The sequence below is a fragment of the Episyrphus balteatus genome, chromosome 2 (assembly GCF_945859705.1).
Source record: "Episyrphus balteatus chromosome 2, idEpiBalt1.1, whole genome shotgun sequence".
In the NCBI taxonomy this organism is placed as follows: domain Eukaryota; kingdom Metazoa; phylum Arthropoda; class Insecta; order Diptera; family Syrphidae; genus Episyrphus; species Episyrphus balteatus.
This window is the reverse complement of record NC_079135.1, coordinates 101201063-101225248: the sequence shown is the minus strand read 5'-3', so window position 1 is coordinate 101225248 and position 24186 is coordinate 101201063. Positions and strand designations below refer to the sequence as shown.

At 30.5% G+C, this 24186-nt stretch overlaps 1 protein-coding gene across 2 annotated transcripts in view; it reads right to left on the bottom strand.

Annotated features, from left to right (window-relative positions):
- LOC129912293 (protein bric-a-brac 1) overlaps window positions 1-24186 on the bottom strand; it is a 54611-nt gene that overhangs the window by 3824 nt on the left and 26601 nt on the right. For both annotated transcript variants that reach the window (XM_055990497.1, XM_055990498.1), the window contains 2 exons: window positions 1075-1371; window positions 656-999 (listed from right to left, as the gene is read on the bottom strand). In XM_055990497.1, coding sequence (XP_055846472.1) covers window positions 656-999; window positions 1075-1365 — 635 coding nt within the window. In that variant the 5' untranslated portion in view covers window positions 1366-1371. Of the gene's footprint in view, window positions 1-655; window positions 1000-1074; window positions 1372-24186 lie in introns of those variants that run through there.

The following is a 24186-nucleotide window of genomic DNA, read 5'->3' as shown; positions in this document are numbered from 1 at the left end:
CAGGTTAGGGTGGGTCCAAAAAATCGAAAGTCTTTTTTTTATTTTATAGTCAAAAAATCTACATAAAAAATGTCTTAAATACTTTTTTCATTTTTAATTTTCAAAATTTTCTAATTCACTGGAAAGTCATTATTATCTAATTAGCAAGATGTATTGTTGTAAAAGCTTAAACGTTCTACAAACAAGTTTTGGGCTTAAAATTGATTGCTTTAACCGATTAGAAGATATTCGTATCCAAATAGCAATGCATACTTTTCAGTGAATTAGAATAAGAAAATTTTGAAAAGTAAAAAATATTTTTATATTTTTTTTAACTTTAACTCAAATATCTTTTAAATGGTTATACAAACGCAAAAAGTGTACAGGATATTTTTTATAGAACGTTCAATTTCCTACAAGAATATGAAAAAAAAATTTGATAAAAAGTCGATTTATTAAAAAAAAAAGATGTTTTTTAGTAGAAGATTGATGTAAAAATGGAAAATTGCGGAGGACATTCCCAGTAATATAAAAAGCTCATATTTGGTGAGTATATTTTAGAGATGTCTAGCAATCGATTTTTCCGAGTATAAAATTAAAAAAATAAAAAAAGAATTTCGATTTTTTTTTTACCCACCCTAATGGTTTTATATTGTGTTATTAAGGGAACACTTACGTGCTAAAAACATCATATGAATCATCTAATGGCGGACGACCTCTTTTCCTTTTTGGTCCAATATATTCGCCACCACTAGACGAGGGCATTGGTGTTAACATTGGCATACGCGGTGCTAACCTATTATTACTGCCCGATGATGGTGGCAAGGGTGACGAAGGCGGCCTACTATCATGATAATTATTTCGTGGCGGTGACCTTTGGTCATTGTGTGGAATGTTTTCTTGCATACGTGGATGATGGTCCATCATAACTGGGTCAGTCTCTTCATCCCTCCAGGAAACTTCGGCTAAACCTTTTATCTTAAGGTCATCGGCTGTTTTCAAAAGCGATGCCAAACTTGCCTGCAAAAATTAATTTATCAATTTTGTTTTATTTATAAATTAAAATGTTGAAAAGTTTTTTTTTTTTTTTCTTACATGTTCAACATTAATTTCTCCTTTATACATGAATTCAATTAAACATTTAACATCGGCAAATGTAACATCCTTTATTATTATTATTGGATCTCTTTCGCTGGCATAATTTGTTAATACTTGATCGAAAAATGTACTACACGCACATAAAACAACACGATGTGCCCGAATCAATTGTCCCTCACATGCTAGTGTCACATCACAGAAGCATCCACGATCTAACAAATGTGAGAACATTGTTTGTAAATTGCTGTGATGGTATTTCCATCGTAGACAATACTGTTGAGGCAACATTTTGATCTGAAATTCAAAGTAAAAATTGGGATTACAAATTAATACAAGAGAAAGATATCAAACAAAAAATTTATTTTTAGAAAAAACATTAAAAATTATTTTTTTTTTTGTAAATCCAAAATTGATATTTTTGAAAATATTTTTTAATTTTTAAATTAAGGTTAACATAACGTGTTCGTAGAAAATTTTTCAGAAATAAAGAAAACGGTTCTAAGGCAGTCACCTTTAGTAACAGTTCAAAAATATTTTTTGATTTCAAAATAATTACTTTATTTTCAGCAGTAGGTACACGAATTTTTTTTAACCCTTTCGGACCCAGCGTTACTCTCATGTAACATATTTTTAAAAATTCGTAAAAAATATTAAATTAAATAATTTTTAAGGTTTCGATGGCTTAATTGAAAGATAATAATGCCTAGTTACTGGATTAGTACAAAAAGTTAGTCAAAAATCATAACTTTAATTTTTTTTTATCAAAAAAGGGACTGAAATTTACATCCTAACAGCCGTTTTTGAGGTAAACAACTTTCAGTTCATATTGCTATCACCAAAATTAGTAGTTAAAAAAAAATGTTTCCTATAGAGTGAATCACTCAAATTCCTTAACTACCAAGTTTGATGCAAGTCGTTTCAGTGGTTTGGTAGCTAGAGACACACAGACAGACAGAAAGAATTGCGGGACAAACATTTTTGGCATTTTTCATCATCGTTATGTCATGTCTCATTGTAATTTCGAGTTCAAATTTTTTACGAATCATAAACCTGCCCTATTGTGTCTATATCGGAAGTAAAGAAGTTGTGTTAAAAATTGAGGTTTGTTTAAGAAATTTTAAGAGCATAACGAAACCAGAAAACAATCTTATAAGTTTTTCGACTTAGAAAACATGGTGACTGTGTGACACCCTGTATATATTTTATATGTATATTAGGTATATTCATATTTAAGATATTTTTCATTTTTGTTTTCTTGTTTATTAGATGTGCCCCAGAACCAAGGTTGTAAAAAGTATTTTAATGTTTAATGCACTCATCTACAAATTTAAAAAAAAAAATGCCCGACTCCCGACAAGAGCAACTCTTATTTTGAAAGTTTCTTGGAATATTAATGCTTTTTAAGAATTCATAAAATTAAGAAATTTAAAAACAAAAAGAAAATGATTTAAAAGTTGAAAAAAAATTCCTTTAAAAGGTTTTGACTTTTTTTTAATTTCTTGAACAAGGAAATTGAGAAATTTTTTTTTTTTTTAAATCTTAAGGCACTGTTTTTTGAAATATGTATTTTATTTTTAAAAAAAGCTTTCAACCACTTTTCAAAAACATGTGGGTACGCAATAAAAAGGACAATATTAATCAAAAATTCATTAGGCCGTTTAAAAAATTGATTTTGAGTTGCAATAAATATTTTTTTAATGCAATTTTTTTTATTTGCAATACTTTTTTTTAATTTCAAATGCATTTTTTAATTGATATTTTTATCTATTTATACCAAAAAATCCGAAAAGGGAAATCTTAAAATTCAAAGTACCTACCTAAATGATAAATAACGCTGGTTAGAATGAAAATCGCTTTTTTTGTCTTCCTCATCCAAACTCAAAGTTATTCAATTCAGGTTTTTGAAATACCGTAAACCGGTAAAAAATTTTTCAGGTCGGCGGACCCCTCTTAAGAATAAATTGAAATTATTATTATGTATAAGAATTGTTAAATTAACAGTAAGTTGAAAACATGTTTTTATAAGAATATTATTTATTAAAATGTTATTGAAAGTAGGTAGGTAAATTACATACATATCGTCGTTTTACATAGTTTTACTAATTTGAGGGTGCTCTTTCCGAATTTGAAAACCGTTTTGTCAAAAAAAAAAATTCATTCCGTAGATAATATAATTTAATGGGACATAGAACAATAAAAACAGGGAAGTAGCCTTTTGAAAATGAGCCCGGGAATTCTTGATTGTTCTAAGTCCCATCATATTTTGTTCTAAGTCCACTTTTTATTTAAGGAAAAAACGTACTTGTATAGGAATTGTTCTATGTCCAATTTTGGGTTTTTAGTTTAAAAAAATATTTAAAAATAGTATGCACCTACTAATGAGGTAAACTTGTATATTTTATTCAAGACAAAAGAAAAAACTTTATAAAAAAGATAACTTGAATGGCAACCGAGCAGAAAATTGTCGCTTTAAACCAATTTGAAACTTAAAAATCGTGCCCTGTAAAATTTGCTTTTTGTGACTTAGAACAATTTTGCTTTACGGCGACGATATGTAAGCAGTTAGTCCAATAATCAGAGTGATAGCTGGTTTTTTAATTCTTAAATTAAGTTCTACATGTGATACTAATTTATTTCAATACATATTTACATATTTTAGCTATAAGAAGATTTAAAAAAAGCTTTTTCACTTAAATATGAAGAAATTAATACTTTAATAGCTCTTTGCGATATTAACCCTCTGTAGGCACACCTCTTTTTTGTGACGTGATAGGCACACGGGTGCGAATATGGCTTCTACTTTTTCATGTCGCTAGAACTTTTTTATGTCTCATATTTTATAGAGAAAACGCATATGAAATTGATGTAGAATTTTCCGAGGAATTCGAATATTGTTTTCACAATAAAAAAAAAATGTATTTACACCATTATAAAGAGACTTTTTTGCACCCACTTTTTTGAAAAAATTGTAATTTTTTCATTTTTGTCGTGCCAAATTCGCACCCGTGTGCCGACAAAGGGTTAAAGTATATTGCTTTCTAGCATTTAACCAGAAAGAATGATGTCCTTAAATACAAGTTGAGCTGAGCAGTTCAAATGACAAATTTATTTCTTTCAGGAAAAAATTCATATTTTTCGCGAAGCTAGAAGAGTTAAAAAAGCACTTCGTTGCACTTTTGTAATTAAAACTCGATTCATGTATTTATAATTGAAAAGTGTAAAAATGGTATAGAATGGGAGTAAAGTGAGGAGTTAGTAAAGGTAATGTTCCTTTAGGAACAAAGTTAGTTGAGCGTCACATTGGAACAATGTTAAAGATATTATTGAAAAGCTGTCGCGGACCCACTGAAATTTTACGCGGACCCCCAGGGTCCGCTGACCACAGGTTGAGAACCGATGTACTAGTGGATATAGTTAAATGTAATTAATTGAAGTAAAATACCAAAAATGAAATGATTTAATTTTAAAATATGAGTTTGTTTAGATTGTTTATATAAAATAAATAATGCATTTATCTCTGAGTTTTTGGTTTATGCTGTTCGAAAATACTATTCATTGTTATATTAAATACCAAAAAATGTGTAAATACCAGCTTTACCTTATGTCTACATTAATTTTAAAAGCTTTTTTAATTTTGAAATAACCAAAGTTTAATTACATTTCAAAATTAAACAGTGTACAAAAATTTAACATAACACAGCCAGTTCTGAAGGGGTTTATTTTACAGTCTAAATTTTGTAATCTTTTATATACGTTATTTATTTGAGAAGATTGTTTTTCTTTTTTAATATTCTATCTTCAACCTGAACATAAGTAGTATAGAGACCTTTAACCTTTTTTGAGTTTCGGGCCAAACGTCATTATGGCAGAATTTGCTAGTGTTTTTTTTTTTTGTTATTATTATTTTACTTTAACGTTCAACGTTACCTCCGTTATATTAAACTTTTTTTATTTTTAATGGTATTTCTTATACAGCTATACTCTTATTAACATAGACTTTTTAAAGCCATATCTTCATTCTGCCAGAGGTTGCTGCTGCTTTTTTTAATATCCCTCGTTATACAATTTTTTTTTCCTTTTTGCTCTTTGCAAATTATAAAAAAAGGACGAGACATAATTTTTTTGAGAAAAATAAAATAAAAAAAAAAAGGAAAAATGAATAAGAAAATGCAAGCCCTTTGCCTTTGTCACATAAAATTAAAAAAGCAACAAAAAAAAAAAAAAGAAAATGTGTACCTCATCATCCCTTGAGAGCTAAAAATATATATGTATGGATAAAAAAAAGTACAAAAACAAATTGGGGCCATAAGAGGGAAAAGCTGCCAGCACATTTTTTTTTTTTTTATTTTCCTTTTATATTTTTTTTTTATTTTGGCTCCACATTACATTTTTCATTTTCATTTTATGTGAGACTTGCTATAAGGGTGAATTGTCGGGGGGTTCGAAGAGCAAAACGAAATATTTTCTGAAAAAAAAAAAAGATTTTTTTATTTTGTACAATTTTTCAACTCCCAACGCAATAGGGTGGTGGGTGATGGAATGGTAGTAGCAGCAAGGTGGGTGTTGGGTAATGGAGGCGGCTATTGGCACAGTGCTAAGTATGGGATGGTGAAGAATAGAATTTTTATGGAATTTTCTCATTTTTTATACAATTTTCTTTGGCAAAAAAAAAAATATTTCTACGGTGCTGCTGCTAGCTGGCCGGGTTGAGGATTTTTTTTATATTTTTTTATTTTTCATTTTATTTTTATATTTTTTTTCTGCACATAAAACACGTTTTTCATTTCAGAAAAATCGATACTTATATATAATTCTTTTTTTTTTTTTTTGTATTTTTTATGTTTAGAGGGGAATGGGTTTGGTTGGATTTTCTTTTTTTTTTCGACCGCTCTTAGTGGAAATTGAAAAATATCTGAATAAATTTTTGTGGCGCAAAAAAAAAAAGAAATTTTCTGTTTTTTTTGTGCAGGAAATACTAATTAAGAGCTTTTAAAAAATTAATTAACGAAAGAAACTCAAGGCAAAGGATAATGCTTCGTATATTAATGTCATGAGGAATATTTATAACAAAACGCTGCTTGGAAATTTCCGATTCCTATTTTTTTTATTATCAATGAGGTATATTTGTCTTTAAAATATGGAACATTGAAATAGGATAAGTTGAGGTTATTAAAATGTGAAATTGAAGTCGATGTTGTGGTCGACACAACACAACACAAATCCAAAAATGCTGAGCTTTGAGATTGTATATAGAAATACGACCAATTTTTCAAATTATTTCTTCACAATTTGCTATAGACAAATAAATTCATGTGAAGTACCTAATAAATAATGGAATAAAAACCATATCTCAAAATGAGCAGAATTTGTCAAGACCAAACACCAATTTTTTTATTTGTTAAAATAAGCACTTAGCTATATTTAAAGTTAAGTAAGGAACACATATTAATATAGATACACAAATTAAAACAAAAAAATAAACGAATTTATTTTTGTAAACAGTGCTAAGTTTTTCAAATAACTTTTTCAAAAAAGGCAAAACATTATACCAATTATGTGTCTGTCTGTCTCTATCTTGAGCTGAAGCGATTTACTTCAAACTTCGTAGTTAAAGGTTTTACTAGAGGGGAAATCGATATATTATTTTTAGAACCAAAACTAACGGTACTTGCCAAAACGTAAAAGACGTAACTGATTTCAACGAAAATTTTGCACAAAAACGTTGTAGCAGGAGTAGGTAATCATAATATTTTTTATTCAAAATTTTTCAAAAAAAAAAAAAAAAAAAATGGCGAAAATTTATAGTCAGTCTATTTAAGGGAATTAACATGACACTAGTTAACACCATTCTAACTTTCCTCTTACTTTTTTTTTAAGTTAGAATAGAAGATTGTTTTAAGAAAAAAAATGTATGTAATTAAAACAAAGCATACTTTAAAGCCAGAACTATAATTGTCGGATCGTCGGATGCAAACGGAGGGGAACAGCGCTCGCAACCGCACTCGACGGATGAAAACTTATCGAAAATACAAAGAAAACAACAACAATTGACAGTAGCTTCCGACTCCATCCGCCAATTATAGTTCTGGCTTAAGCCTACTATCATACTAAATTTGTTTTAGTTTCGAATTAAATCGGCATAATTTTTTTTTTTTTTTGATAAATCGATAAATCAATTTTATGAAACCGGATGAATGGATTTTTTTTAACATAATTTTTATGTGACCATTAAAAAATCGTATCTTTTTCCTATATATTGGCATATAAATTTTTTTTTTTTTTTTGAAAATTTGTGTACCTACCTAAAAAAAAATTTTTTTAAACGGTTTTGACCACTTTATTAAAAAAAAGAAATATTGTTAGAATACTTTGTAATATCAAACAAAATTTATGGCATACTTCATTTGGAGGTCAAAAGGACATAAATTGATGTTTTTTTTACATTTTTGAAAAACAAATTTTATATTATTCTGATGTTTTAATAAAATTTCTTATAAAATTAAATTGAAAATATATACATATTAGACCAGGGTCGATAATTTTTGAAACCAAAAAAAATCATAGTAGGATGAAACCCATTGGAAAAGGAGGTGAACATGATGAAAATTAAAGGAAAAATAAATTACGGGCGAGCCGAGTTCGGGAAGTGGGTGGGTTGAGTTTTTAATGGTAAAAAATGGTATATCTTGATTTCCGGCAAAACTACAAATCCTATAGAAAAAAGTTGTATGGCAAAGTTGTAGGTAATAAAAAGATCTACAACTTTTGTATCAACAATTTTTTCACATAACCTCAAAATGTATGTGAAAAATTCAAAAAACTGAGTTTTTGGTTTTTTATTTTTATCTTTTTCAAAAATAAAAATTTTTCTACGAAATTTGGTGAAAACTTACTCTATTATGTTCCGAATACACTGTAATTTATTTGATTTAAAACATTAATTTGTTCACCTTATTTTGACTTAATACCAAAAAAACACCCTAATTTTCAATCGAAAATTCACGTGTCAAAATATCAGCTTTTTTCAAAAAGTCGGTGGGCATTTCGTTCGTTAAAATGTCTTTTTTCTGATGGTGTAAAAAAAATTTTACATTAGTATACTATAGAACATGTTCTAGTAAAATTCAAAAAATGAAAAAAGCTTGAATTCGAAAAAAAATTTTTAACATTGTTTACAATTTTGGCCTATTTATTCAAATTTACACTTTAATTACTCAAAAAACGTAAGATTTCATGTAACATTGATTAATCTTACGTTTTTTGAGTAATTAAAGTGTAAATTTGAATAAATAGGCCAAAATTGTAAACAATGTCAAAAATTTTTTTTCGAATTCAAGCTTTTTTCATTTTTTGAATTTTACTAGAACATGTTCTATAGTATACTAATGTAAAATTTTTTTTACACCATCAGAAAATAGACATTTTAACGAACGAAATGCTTACCGACTTTTTGAAAAAAGCTGATATTTTGACACGTGAATTTTCGATTGAAAATTAGGGTGTTTTTTTGGTATTAAGTCAAAATAAGGTGAACAAATTAATATTTTAAATCAAATAAATTACAGTGTATTTGGGAAATAATAAGGTAAGTTTTCACCAAATTTCGTATAAAAATTTTTGTTTTTGAAAAAGATAAAAATAAAAAACCAAAAACTCGGTTTTTTGAACTTTTCACATAAATTTTGAGGTTATGTGAAAAAATTGTTGATACAAAAGTTGTAGATCTTTTTATTACCTACAACTTTGCTATACAACTTTTTTCTATAGGATTTGTAGTTTTGCCGGAAATCGAGATATACCATTTTTTACCATTAAAAACTCAACCCACCCACTTCCCGAACTCGGCTCGCCCGTAATTTATTTTTCCTTTCATTCTTATCATATTCCCCTCCTTTTCCAATGGGTTTCATCCTACTATGATTTTTTTGTACTTTTTAATGTTTTTGAAGGCATCGGCACTGGTCTATATATTTTTTTATTTTTAAAAGCTTTAGTACTATTTTTTAATATAAGAGCAAGTACGTGCATTTTTTTTTTATTAATCACTCACAGAGATTCATTGCAGTGATTAAAAAAAAAAATTATGAAGTTTACACTTACATTAGTGTGGTCCACGTTATAAGGCAAAAAAATAAACCATATAATTCATTACTTCAACACCCATTATTTTGCTACAGACATCAATACCAACATATGCTAAAAGTTTTAGCCCTCAAAAGTAAAAGGAAGAGGGCGCTCATCAGCATTGAAATATTAGACTTTGTTACCCTTAATACCTGATTATATCATATTAGGATTTGGCTTGGAGTTGGAATTTGGCTTAAACATGATAAGCACGCATGTTCCCGACAACCAAGTAAATGATTTTCATGTTTCTTTGGTTTTGAGTCACTAGCTCATATTTCATTGATTGATTCTGTTTTGTTTTAACTTTAAGCAAAAAATACTTACAGACGAATTTAATGAACAAAAATTATCTGTGAAAATATCACTTAACTATTGGGGTTTATGAAAGAAAAAACATATCATGAAAAACTTTACCACAACATAACTTAATTCACTTGATAAATCATAGAAAAAGTTAATTACAAGGCATGCGGACCCAGCTATAACAGCATCTGAGCAAAAACTTTAAGCCTGTTGAGCGCCCACCTACACTTTACCTAAAAAGCTGAAATTTCACGTGTGTAATACAAAACACATATGCAACCAATTTTTTAGTGGGGAACAACGGAAATGTAAAAACCAAAAAATTGGACCACCCTAACTTACATACATAATATGTACATAAATTCTTGCCCTATAACATGCTCAGGAAAAATTTTTTTGCTACCACCTTTATTTCAATTAAAAAAAAAAAAACAATCCTTAAAAACGCAATTTTTTCTAGCACCGAGATGGCTTCATAGACCCTTAAAAAGTGATATAATATTTATTTTTAACACAATTTCAAGGTAAATACACATTTTTTTCTTAATTTTTGATCCAGTAATTCTTTGAGTAACTGTAGGTACATTTTCAAAGCGAAATCGATAAAAAAAACTTATTTAAAAAGAAAAAAAAATAAATTAAAAAAATTGTAACATTCAGTTAATTTAAAAACAAAATAATGATAATACCATTAATAAAAGGTGTTACGAAATATCCGTTGTAATCTAGAAATTGATGAAAACAATAGCTACTTTCTGCCTATTGCCTTAAATCCAATACCGACCTATTCCATTCATAACTTAATAAAGTTGAATTGCTATTAATTTCAAGAAATGTGTTAACCCAATTGATTTATCGTTATCAAGTTACTCCCGAAAAATTTCATTATCTCCAACTATTATTATTATTACACGAATTACTATTTAATTTCACTGTGTTTGTTCGTAGGTACGCAATGTAATTGTATTTTAGTACCTAGGTATTTTTATAAAAAAAAAATTTACATCAATGCATAATCGTAGATGAAACTACAAAAGTTGCAAAATAAAAGTTCTCACCTACAGCAGAGTGAGTTTTTTTTTTTTTTTTTTGATATTAAAAATTAAAATTAACAGATGTCTCCTACAGAGGGTCATGAATTTATCAAAAAGAAATATAAATACAAAAAAAAAAAAAACATATAAATGCTTAATTGTCCACTTCATGTGTGTGGACCACACAGGGGACTTCCATTTCTTTGTGCAATTCATGGCCGATTCATTAATCATCGTCAACTCATAATGCAACTTAATAATCTTTCCAATATTTTTTCCAGTCGCATATACTTTTGCATGATGTTTTTTTTTTTTTTTCATAGCAATTGTTTCAGCTAGTAGAAATATGAGAAAAAAAAATCAAGAAAACTCTTGTAATTATTGCGCAGAATTGAAAGGATTTTTTATTCGAAAAGGAAGTTCAGACTGTAAACATAAATTGAACTGTCTTGCATTTCCTTTCCATTAAAATGGTTACTGATTTTATATGCTTTTGACATCGAGTAACCTACATAGTTTTTTCTTTGCAAAACCCAAAATGCCATATTTCAGCGCCTAAAATATATGTACTAAATACAAATTTATGATATTTCAAAATCTTAGTGCTTTTCATAACTACTAATGGATTTTTGAAGCTACTAGTCCAGTCAAGTTAGCTTAAAAAAGGCAAATAGCAAAATTAATTAAGTAAAAGCTTAAAATTGGTGGAGACCTAAAATAAGGCATTTAATTGAACATAGTAAAAGTCCTGACCTCTATCTCCAGGGCCGGATTGGCAATATGGAGAAAAATGGGCGCCAATCAAGAAAAAATTAAGCTAATAAAATTCTCTACAAAAAAGATCTTATTAATTTTTTTTCATATCTTGAGTGGTTTTTTTGTTATACAGCGGTAAACACAAAAAATATTGTCACTTGATAGTAGAAGATCCCGCCATGGGATGACCTACCTACCATCATCGTTATACCAGTTGAGAGTTATATTTAGGTAAAGGTAGTGTCTAAAGAAACAGTTTTAAAGGTTTTAACAAAATATTTTGTCAGAGAAAATTAAATTTAAAAATTTATACAGTGTGTCCCAAAAGTAATGGATCAAACGAAATATGCTGAAAGGCCAACTTTAGAGCTCTCAGAATTTGGTAACTTGTTCATCCCAAATTCTTACGGTTTTCGATTTAATGCAGTTTTGTGTGAAATTTCGAAAAATCCTGACTTCGCAACAGTACAAACAATTTTTAACAAACAATTCACCAAAAATCAGCACGAAAGGTATTTGGAATGATGTTTATGGTTTTAGAGAGCAAACATAAAATAACTTGACAACTATTTGCCAAATTTTTGATTTAACTTAGATTTTTTGCTTTTAGTGTTTTTTGGAAAAATTGCAAATTTTTTAATTTTTACATTTCAATACACTGTTTAACAAAAAAAATATTTTTCTCGTGGCCTAATACGTTTGTAGGGATTGAATATAAATATTATTAATTTCGTTTTTTTACTTTGCCGTCTTTGCAAATAACTGAGATATGATGAAAAAACTGGATTGGCGCCCCTTTTTGTCCATATTGCCAATCCGGCCCTGGAGGCAAAGGTCAGGACTTTATCTATGTTCAATAGTATGCCTCAACAATTTTCAGCTTTTACCTAATTAATTTAGTTATTTTTGCTAATTTGATTGGACTATACCTAGTTCCAATTTGTCACTTCTGATTTGGATGAAAAATTATTTCAAAATTAGTTGGTAGAATGAGGTGGTAGAATAAATCTGTAAATATATGTAGTTTTAAATTCACATAACAAAGTTCTTCTTTCCAACTCTTTTTTATTTTTTGTATTAATCATTACTTTTTCTTTTACAAGTGATTTAAATTACAAACTAAACATTGTTACTGTTAATGTTACATATAAAGTTCAAGTTGGTCTTTGCAAATTTCATCAGAATATGCAAAATAATTCTCGTGAATATTCCACATTGGTTTCAAATTTATTCCCAACACAAAAAAATAATAAAAAAAAAAAAAAAACAAAAAAACATACAAAAAAGTATTGATCAAATTTGAAGTTAAATTTATACACAGAATTTGGTGTTGTTTTTCCCTTAAAACTGTTCCCTATCTAAAAAAAAAATCATATTACGCTCATAAAGAACATCCTTTTTCCATTCCATATGAAATTTTTTTACTTTAATCTTTTTTTTTTTTCCTTTATATGTATGTATTTTCTGGCGTCAGTTTTATTTTTATTCTCTCTAAAAAAAAAAAAAAACTTGTACAAGGAACTTACATACATGCTGTTTTTTTTATTCTTTTTTTCATTTTCAGTTCCAAAAAAAAAAAACAAAAAAAAACTCTTTCCCTTGTTTCATACTCAACCCTGCTGCCTTCTTCGAAAACCTTCTAAATAAATTTACCTTCCTTTGCACATTTTTAATCTGAACCAAAAAAAAAAGGAACAAATAAAAATGAAAATACAGGCAAAAAAATATCCATCCATCCTCTGCGCTTGTTAGGTCGAAAGTGTCTCCTAACCCTTGGTATTACTAAAAAAAATATTAATTTTTTTTTCAACAAAAATAAAATACCTCTTCTATTTTGGTTTTTTTTTTCTAAATATCGATTTTTTCGAAGGGATGTGAATATTTTTAGCAATTGTAATTCAGTTATATTTTTGTACGAAGCCAAAAAGAGAGCAGCAAAAATCGACTGTAACATTACAAAAAAAAAAATAATAAAAAAATATTCGGTTGGTAAAAAAACTTAAAAGCATTTGAAAGACCATCCATCCATTGCGACGTACATATACATACGTATCTTACAGCTATGTACATATTTTGACCATTCTAAAGAATAAAAATGTATCTACCTAGCTTCAATTTTGAAATGTTATTCATGTTTCGTTCAGATTTCTGAAATAATGCCAATATTTTGAAAAAAAAGCTTAAGGCCAGGAACTTGCTTTTTTAAATATTCATTGTATAGAAGGAAAAATATAAATTTTAGCTAAAATTATTCAAAATTTCAAAACTACTTAATATAAACGAGTATATTATTGTTTTGTCATATTCAGAAAATCAATGACATACTATAAGATTGCTATAGTTTTTGGAAATGGCATCAAATGCTTTCTTGAAAAATACAGAAAATTGATGTCGTGTCAAATCGGAGAAAAATCAACATAAAATCAAAAAAAAAAAAAACTCTGATTTGTGTATTTTTTTAGAGGTTAAAAATAAAAGTGGTACAAAAGTATTGTCCCAAAATGGAGGTGCCATTTGAGCGATATAATTTATTCATAAAAATTTAAAGGACTAGTCAAATTGTTTTAGAAAGTTCTGATGTAGTTTTTTTATGTTATATGGGGGTTCTGAAAACGAAATTGAATTTATTTAACATTGTAACGGACAAAATAGACTTCGAATTTGGTTTCAGCGACTTAAAAAGCATATATTTAATATAGTCGCACTCCCAGACCAAAACAAAAAAAATTTTTTGAGGCTGTGACATTTTTTGAGGTTATCTTGAAAACCTGACCTGATGAGGCAAAATGGACTTTGGATTTGGATTAAGCGACCCTAAAAACTTATGAATTCCACTAAAAAATTACTCAAAACACAATATATAAAGTTATACTATCCCTTATAAAAGGTTTGAGATAGTCATCGAAAAAAAACCGTTATCTTAAAAACTGTCCATTTTTTTTACTTTCTGTCCATATCGACTTTTGATCAAGAGCTTCAAGAGAACAACAACAGGGGAGAAGGGGGTACATTTGACACTTAGTTTTTAAAGGTCTGTATTTTCGAAAACTGTTAATGTTTTCCAATGTTTTGTTTTGTATTTGATTTATTGACTATTCAAGATTATACTAGCATTAATTTTTTTTGTTTTACAACATTACAACATTTAAAAAAATTATGTTTTCTAAAAAAAGTCATTTTGTCAAAAGTGCCCCGATCCCGGGGCACTTTTGACTTTAAAAGGGGTACATTTGACAATGGTGGATTAAACCCCACATCGTGTGCATTAAATTTTTAAAACAATCAGTGGATCTTACACGTCTATTATTTAATTAGAAAATAAAAATACTTTTTTGGTTTTAAACAATATACACTCCCTGTTCAATAATCCGTGCCTACCACGGAGAAGAAGACTACCAACACACACATGACATGCCAACCAACAACACCAACCAACGATCGTGTGTGTTTCCTTATTCTTCCCTCCCTCTCTTCTCCTCAGTCGTAATAAGATCTTTCAATAAAGAGGACACGCAGTCCAATTAGAACAAATACAATGTGTTGTGTTTTATTTACATTATTTATTAATCATAAATTATACAGTCCACTATAAAGTTACTAATAGATTATTGTTCACGGTCCTTCGTAGCCCAATATTGAGCTATGCACCTCTAAAAGTATATTAAGGTTTTATTATAAATGTAGTGCCGTTAATAATAATGATAAAAAAAAAAAACATTTCTAATTGAAAAATAAACAACCACCATCAGCGGTGCTTTCGTGTTTGTCCAAGTGCAAGTGCGAAAAATGAATAAAAAAAAATAGAAAAACAAAGACAAAAAATTCTCTCGAGTTAAAAAAAAAAGGGAATTCAAATTCAAACAGAAAAACAAAGTAAAAAAAAAAAAAAAAAAAACAAAATACCTGTTCATGTTGTGCTAGTTTGGGATATTATTTTGGTGATAACTCACTGGGAGCAATACGAGTTGTACACGGATACGATCTAACAGCGGATAAGTGCTTGAAATTCATGGAAGCTGAAATAAGAGATGAAGCACAAAGGAAATCAACAGCTGATCTAGCTGTGGAGCCTGTTTCAACATGTTTCATGGAATGCATTATACATACATAGGTACATTCCTATGTGAAAAACATATGTAAGTTATATCTATCATGATTATAAACCAAACAAAACTTTTTTAATAACTATACCTTTACATACACATATCTAAAAACATATGTACATATATACCTGCAAAACAAAAAACAAAAAAAAAAACAAAAAATCATTATGTACCCCTACAGGTACATGAGACTGTTTTCCGACCAATACATTTTTTAATATTATTCCTACCTAGAAATAATAAATCAATCATCATACTACTATCGATATTCATTTCAATTTCATCATTTTCGTACTCAAACAATTTCCTGGGATAAATCATAAACATTTCTAAAACCATCCTTTAACTTTTCACCAAAAGTAAAAAGTAACCAAAGAGCAATAGAAATTATTTTCAATCCATAAATCTGCCCAAAATGACAGTATAGAATCGCAACGATTTGCAATTTTTTAAACATGTACATACATAGATAGGTATCTATCAAGCTACCTACCTTCAATTGTGCACACGACCGGTACATACATAATTATACAGTCAGATGATTATGCATTAAATGTACCTAATGGCTAAGGGATAAGCTAAGAAAACACACAATTTACCATATACATATTTTCATACAAAAAAAAATCATTACAAATTGGAATCACAAAAAGAGACATCGGCTTGTGAATTGTGATAGGTAATTTTCTTTATAGGTTATGTATGTTTGTGTCACTTGTGTGTCCTTTAAATTCTTATACATGGCTTGGCGCCTGTAGCAAAAAAAGGCAAAAGTGATAAGCTTTTCGCTACCTGCTTTATAAAGATCATTTGAATAGCTGAAATTCTAATATTTATTTCACAATTTCGCAATGCACGCAAATGATGCCTGTGTAGTAGGTATGTATCTTTTTACATGAGCAATTATCTTCTTCTTTCTTCACTAAATGGGATTGCATATTTTGTTATTTTTTTTTTGCGCAACTTAAGGTTTGTTATTGTTGTACTGATGGTCTGTTTTGGTGCAGCTGTTGGAATAAGAAATCCCGTTAGGTAATCTTTACTTCTCTTTTTTATGGATGTAGTAAGAATTTTGTTTTCGTCAGTCATTTAGGGTGTTGTTTGTGTCGCGTGTCACTACACATTACACTTTTGTTGTTGTTCGTTGAGATTGAGAATTGTTTAAATGGCGCAGGTAGCTTTGTTGCCCTTTTTCTTTCTTTCGGATGGATAGGTACGTCCAAGTTTTTAAATGTGACTGAAGAGTCTGGGTGCCTAAGCCTAGCAAATGCTAGATTGAATTAAAGTAATGCTAAATTGAATTATGTTTGAGCGGACGCATGGTTGTAGTTTGGCATTTATGCTTTTAAAAGGAAATAAAAATCCGTTGTAGTAGGTACGGTTTCTATCTGGGTATATAATTCATTTATAAATATAACAATAAGAAATAGGTACGCATATCAAGGTTGCGTTTTTATAAAAAGGATTTTTGTACATTACATACATCTATTACATACTTTGCACATGCACCTACATATATAATGTATTTATATACTATAAAGGATGAAACCGAAATAAAAAGGAGATAAATTTCATCAAGTTAAATTTCTTTTGGTGTACGTACCTATCTACCTACGCTTATTGTGCCCTCAATAAAAAAAAAAAAACAAAAACAAAAAAAACAAACAAAACCAAAAACATGGGTGGTAAATATGCACACTCTTAATCTATTTGCATCGATTTGTTGTTGTGGTATATGTCGTGCAGCTATTAAGAAAGTAAACCCGTTAGGTCATCTTTATTACCCTTTTAATTTGTATAGGTAGCAAGAGAGTTTTGTTTTCGTTTTCGTCAGTAATTTAAGGATGCGTTGCTTGTGTCGGGGTCACTTGAGTACACATTAAATAGTCTTTTTAATTTTATGGTTGTTTTTCGTTCAAATCGCGAATTGTTTTTATGGTGCAGGTACCTAGGAAGATTTGTTTTATTTTAGTGATGAGTCTGTGTACCTACAGAAGTGCCAAGTAACAACGTATATACATCTCCACACACAAAATATGCGATGAGATGATCGCGGATACAATAAGTAAAGTACCTACTAGGTCCCTATGAATCAAAACATAGCAAATAAAAATATCCACTGCCACGAATATCAATTAGGACCATCTCTCTTTGTCTATGTAGGTAGGTAGTAGGTACCTACATTGTCCAATTGTGGCAGGTTTGGCACATATAAAAAAAAAAAAAAAACAGAAAATTATAAAAAAAAAACATATCTACATTATGTACCTATTAAGAAAAACAAGAAGATTAATTTAAATAAATTTAAATTACAATTCTCACATTAAAATACCATTTTTGACCCGCCAAACTATTTGCGAGAAAATAGAAATAGCGGTTCTACACCAATGTGTATGAATATATCTATTTATTCGAGAATTTACCTACGCGCTACGCATTTGTCTATTTGTTTTGCAAAAGTATGTATGTAGCCCAATTCGTTTTTTGTGCGAACAATTTCCTTTCCTTTGTTTTAGGGTTTGTTGTTGTGAAGAATCTATGCAGCTTTTGAAATAGAAAATTCCGTTAGGTTGTTTATTGCCCTTTTTGTAGAAAAAGAATTTTCTCGTCATTGGTTCAGTCAAGTAGGTAGGCAGGCATACATTTGGTTGCACACCACACATTTTACTATACAGTAAGATCATTACCATTTTTTGTCGGCTCAGATTGAGAATTCGTGTTTGATGGTGTAGGAAGGTATTTTTGAGCGAAATTCTTTTATGAGGGAAGGAATCATAATCTTAGACAGCCACATCACAGGCAATTAAGAATTATTTTATGACACCTATTTGTATTTTATTTTCGTTCTGATTTAGGTAGGTTTCGTGGTGAGTTTGAAGTTCAGATGTGCCAAGGCTTAATTGAGTTGTGGTCATAATTCAATTACCTACTTAGGTACAAAGCCAATTGAAATACATTTTCCTATGTTATAGCGATTGATAGATAGTGGCTGTAAGCTTTTTCAGTTGTTGTATCTCCTTGGGTAGGATTTGGACACAAGACAATAAAAAATATATCACTTTTCTTAACAAAAACAAAGAAAAAAAAAAAAAAAAACCTTTAATGTTTTATAGTTTAAGGCTATAAAACTTTATGCAAATGTATTCATTTCGTTGTTTGAAGTAATGCATACAAAACTTGAGCGCTTGTACCTTATTTAAAAGCAAATCAAATAAAAAAAAAAAATCATGTGTGCAATTCACACGTGGTAGAAGTGAAACCTTAAAAAATCATTTTTCTTGCAAAAAAAAAAAAAAATAGAAAAAATCTACCTAGTTTTATTCTATCACCTATAAATCCAGGTTTTTTATATGACAACCTATATAAAATTTTATACCATGTGAAAGCTTATTGTTTCACCTTGTATAATGATGTATAATTCTTATTTCAAAAATGTCTACAAGAGAAGTTAGATTTTTTTTTAAAGTCAACCATGTCGAATTTCCAGACTGAGATTACGGTACTTCCTACACAGGTGTTTTGAGGTATTTTTCAATTTCAATTAAAGATTACATAACTTGTAGAGCACGTACCGTTATGTGTGATATATCAAATAAAAGGTTATGTTATCAGCATGCGTATTAAAGTTAAATCAAATTTGTATGTGGACTAGATCAAAAGATATAACGTGTGTTAGAAAAGAACATCTTTTTACCGTTATCTCCGAATTTTGAATATGAAATTAATTGAAATTTTGTACAATTATAATTTATTTAATTACCTATCTACAGTACAAATTTCATTCATCTGTCTATTAAAACAAAAAAGTTATAACCAGTTGAAGTCGTGTCGCGTTTTCGTTTCATCTTGTTTTAAATCACTACGATACTAAAGAAGTTTTCACTTCAAAAAAAAAAAAAAAAAAAAAAAAAAACAATAAAAAAACAAAAGCAAGCAATAATATTATAAAGACAACTGCCATATTTCACTACCTAAATCGTTTCTTGACCTAACTAAAGGTTTATCACACACTTATGCACTTAAAAGGAAGTGTATATGTTAAATTTCTGGGGTTAAGAAGAAAATTGTCTCAGAAGGAAATAAAACAACAAAAACTGCAAAGAGTCCGGAACAAGTAGGAAACCATTATACAATCACAGTTTCATATCATATCAAACGTTTAAATCGATAAATAAATTCTGAATGCACAAATAGTTGAACTCAATTAATTTTTCATTTGAAGGAACTCATATTTTTGTTAATAAAAGACTAACAATCAAAACAAAATAATTCATTTCATAAAAGAGGATTTGCCTATATAGAACTAGGAGTGTGAAAACACACATTCTTGCAGGAAAGTTGTTGCCTGCAAAGGATGCACTTTTGATATCTCTTACTGAGTGTGCGTTCTTACAAAACGCACATTCTTGCAGACAAGTTGTTACAAACGATAACATTTTGATTCGTATAATATATTCCAATTTTGAGTGTACGTTCGCAGGATGAATCATTTGTTAATGAGACAAAATTCATCCCAGCGTACATTCTTGCCGAAAAGCAGATCGCCTACATAAGGTGTCCTTTTCTCAATTCCATTTTGAGTGTACGTTCTTACAAAACGTACATTCTTACAAAAAAGCAGATCGCCTACATAGGGTGCCCTTTTCACAATTCAATTTTGAGTGTGCGTTCGCAGGATGAATCATTTGTTCAGAAGACAAAATTCATCCCGGCGTACATTCTAACATGAAACCAAGATGAAGCATTTGAGAGACTAAATTCAAACCAAAAACATCAGTTGATATCAAATGTTCAACAATACAAAACACTTCAAACACGTGTGTACATAATAAAAAAAATCAGTATCCATTAAAACTGCACAAGAAAAGGCAGCTACATCAGATCGATCGCACTCATTAAAAAAGGTTTAGGAATTGAAAAATACTAAATTTATAAGAAAAACAAAAGTTCTTCATCCACACCTATGCAAGAGACCTGTTCAATTAGTTATTTTCAAATCACACAAATTAACTTAGGAATTAAATCATTGGAAGTAGAGTCATAAAGCAAACTCAATAAACAAAATTCAACAAACTAAGCAAAATCAAATCATAAAAAATTTCAAAGAGTATCATGCAGAACAAAAATCCTAGTACATTTACATTTTACATCTATGTATGTATTTACTAACTTAAACTGTGTTATTTATGGGTTTATTGTGCAAGAGAAATATTAAAAAAAAAAAAATTTTTGGTACCTGTACATATATAAAATAAGGTACACAAGGTTGGTGTTCGGGGTTTGACTTTGGTGTTTTAGGTTGACTTTGGGTTGGGTAACTTTTTGACTTTGGGTTGGACTAGGAGTGTGCATCCACACAAGGTGCACATTCTTGCAGAAAAGGATCTACCTACAATGGGTAACCTTTTGACTTTGGGTTGGACTAGGAGTGTGCATCCACACGAGGTGCACATTCTTGCAGAAAAGGATCTACCTACAATGGGTAACCTTTTGACTTTGGGTGGGACTAGGAGTGTGCATCCACACGAGGTGCACATTCTTGCAGAAAAGGATCTACCTACAATGGGTAACCTTTTGACTTTGGGTTGGACTAGGAGTGTGCATCCACACGAGGTGCACATTCTTGCAGAAAAGGTATTACCTACAATGGGTAACCTTTTGACATTGGGTTGGACTAGGAGTGTGCATCCACACGAGGTGCACATTCTTGCAGAAAAGGATCTACCTACAATGGGTAACCTTTTGACATTGCAGAAAAGGACCTACCTACAATGGGTAACCTTTTGACGTTCAAGAAAAGGACCTACCTACAATGGGTAACCTTTTGACATTGGGTTGGACTAGGAGTGTGCATCCACACGAGGTGCACATTCTTGCAGAAAAGGATCTACCTACAATGGGTAACCTTTTGACATTGCAGAAAAGGACCTACCTACAATGGGTAACCCTTTGACGTTCAAGAAAAGGACCTACCTACAATGGGTAACCTTTTGACATTCAAGAAAAGGACCTACCTACAATGGGTAACCTTTTGACATTCAAGAAAAGGACCTACCTACAATGGGTAACCTTTTGACATTGCAGAAAAGGACCTACCTACAATGGGTAACCTTTTGACGTTCAAGAAAAGGACCTACCTACAATGGGTAACCTTTTGACATTCAAGAAAAGGACCTACCTACAATGGGTAACCTTTTGACATTCAAGAAAAGGACCTACCTACAATGGGTAACCTTTTGACATTGCAGAAAAGGACCTACCTACAATGGGTAACCTTTTGACATTCAAGAAAAGGACCTACCTACAATGGGTAACCTTTTGACATTCAAGAAAAGGACCTACCTACAATGGGTAACCTTTTGACATTCAAGAAAAGGACCTACCTACAATGGGTAACCTTTTGACATTGCAGAAAAGGACCTACCAACAATGGGTAACCTTTTGACGTTCAAGAAAAGGACCTACCTACAATGGGTAACCTTTTGACATTCAAGAAAAGGACCTACCTACAATGGGTAACCTTTTGACATTCAAGAAAAGGACCTACCTACAATGGGTAACCTTTTGACATTCAAGAAAAGGACCTACCTACAATGGGTAACCTTTTGACATTCAAGAAAAGGACCTACCTACAATGGGTAACCTTTTGACATTCAAGAAAAGGACCTACCTACAATGGGTAACCTTTTGACGTTCAAGAAAAGGACCTACCTACAATGGGTAACCTTTTGACATTCAAGAAAAGGACCTACCTACAATGGGTAACCTTTTGACATTCAAGAAAAGGACCTACCTACAATGGGTAACCTTTTGACATTCAAGAAAAGGACCTACCTACAATGGGTAACCTTTTGACATTCAAGAAAAGGACCTACCTACAATGGGTAACCTTTTGACATTGCAGAAAAGGACCTACCTACAATGGGTAACCTTTTGACGTTCAAGAAAAGGACCTACCTACAATGGGTAACCTTTTGACATTCAAGAAAAGAACCTACCTACAATGGGTAACCTTTTGACATTGCAGAAAAGGACCTACCTACAATGGGTAACCTTTTGACATTCAAGAAAAGGACCTACCTACAATGGGTAACCTTTTGACATTGCAGAAAAGGACCTACCTACAATGGGTAACCTTTTGACGTTCAAGAAAAGGACCTACCTACAATGGGTAACCTTTTGACGTTCAAGAAAAGGACCTACCTACAATGGGTAACCTTTTGACAATAAATTAGTATATACCCACAAGAGGCGCACGAGATAGAACGTAATTAAAAAAAAAAAAAAAAAAAATCGAAACATACACATTTCAAAAATACATTTATAAAATATATTCCTTCAAGTAGGAAGCATGACTAAATATTTTCTTCTTTATTTTCTTTTCTTTCCGAGCATTTCCAACACAGAGAAATGGCTGAGAAAGCCATATGAGACACGACACAGCTTTTTCAATTCTCTTGATTCTGTAGAATCAAAGTGGGCAGGGACATCTGTTCATAGGCAGATCAAACCCACAACACAAGCCACACAAAGCAGGATATCAATGGCAGCAAATGATTCCGTCAAATGCTGACATCTGGTCAGCAGCAGCAAGAACAACAAGAACCACAGCACAGCACAGCACCAACATGAGCTAGTGATTCATCAAAACCGTCAACAGAATACTGAATACACCAACAACTTTCAATAGCTCTTCAATTTTTACCACAAGAATGCAGCAGGATCTACAAGTTTTGCAAAATCATCAGCAAAATATTTGCAAAATAAAATGGATCAAGTTTTTCCTCACACAAATTAGAAAAATTTTCATCAAAAAGTTAAAGCACACACTGAAAACACTCCAAGAGTTTTGCAGCCATCCGTTTCACCAACAATAACAGTAGGATGCGACTGCGTAAACAGCTTTTACAACATCTAGCAGAATTGGTGGACCACATCGGAATCTCCAAATTATTCAGCAGACCTTCAGCCAGCAAGTCACAAGGTCTATATGAGCACTATGGCCACCATAAACATTACAAAATACCCGAATCGACTTGGTTTTTTTCATTGGCATATACACGCAGGGGCGCCAATGTTTTCCCAATGTCCTTGAGCAAATGCTATTCGGAAGGAGCCCCAAAGCAGAACCTCCAAAGCAGAACTTCAAGCAAAATAACAATCGGAAGATATTAAACCGAAGGTTTAAAGTGGGCAGGATGTTCAATAATCCGTGCCTACCACGGAGAAGAAGACTACCAACACACACATGACATGCCAACCAACAACACCAACCAACGATCGTGTGTGTTTCCTTATTCTTCCCTCCCTCTCTTCTCCTCAGTCGTAATAAGATCTTTCAATAAAGAGGACACGCAGTCCAATTAGAACAAATACAATGTGTTGTGTTTTATTTACATTATTTATTAATCATAAATTATACAGTCCACTATAAAGTTACTAATAGATTATTGTTCACTCCCCTTCAACTGAATAAGCACACAAATTTTCAAAGGTATTTTGTCGATTTTTTCCTAAGATTGATCTTTCATGTAACATTTGATGATGTTTACAGTTAGCTTACGATGTTGAGAAACCAAATCAGAAAGAATAATTCTCAAAGTACCTCTATTTCTTTTCGTGTTCTCTTACAAAGCGTCCCATATGGAAAAATGCAGTTTTTTTTTGCGTCAACTGAATAGACACACTGTCTTTCAAGGTCAATATCTTCGTTGTTTATGAGAGTTTTGAGGTGTTTGGCATACCAAATCAAAGGTTGAAATGTTCTCAGTTAGATTTTGTCATTT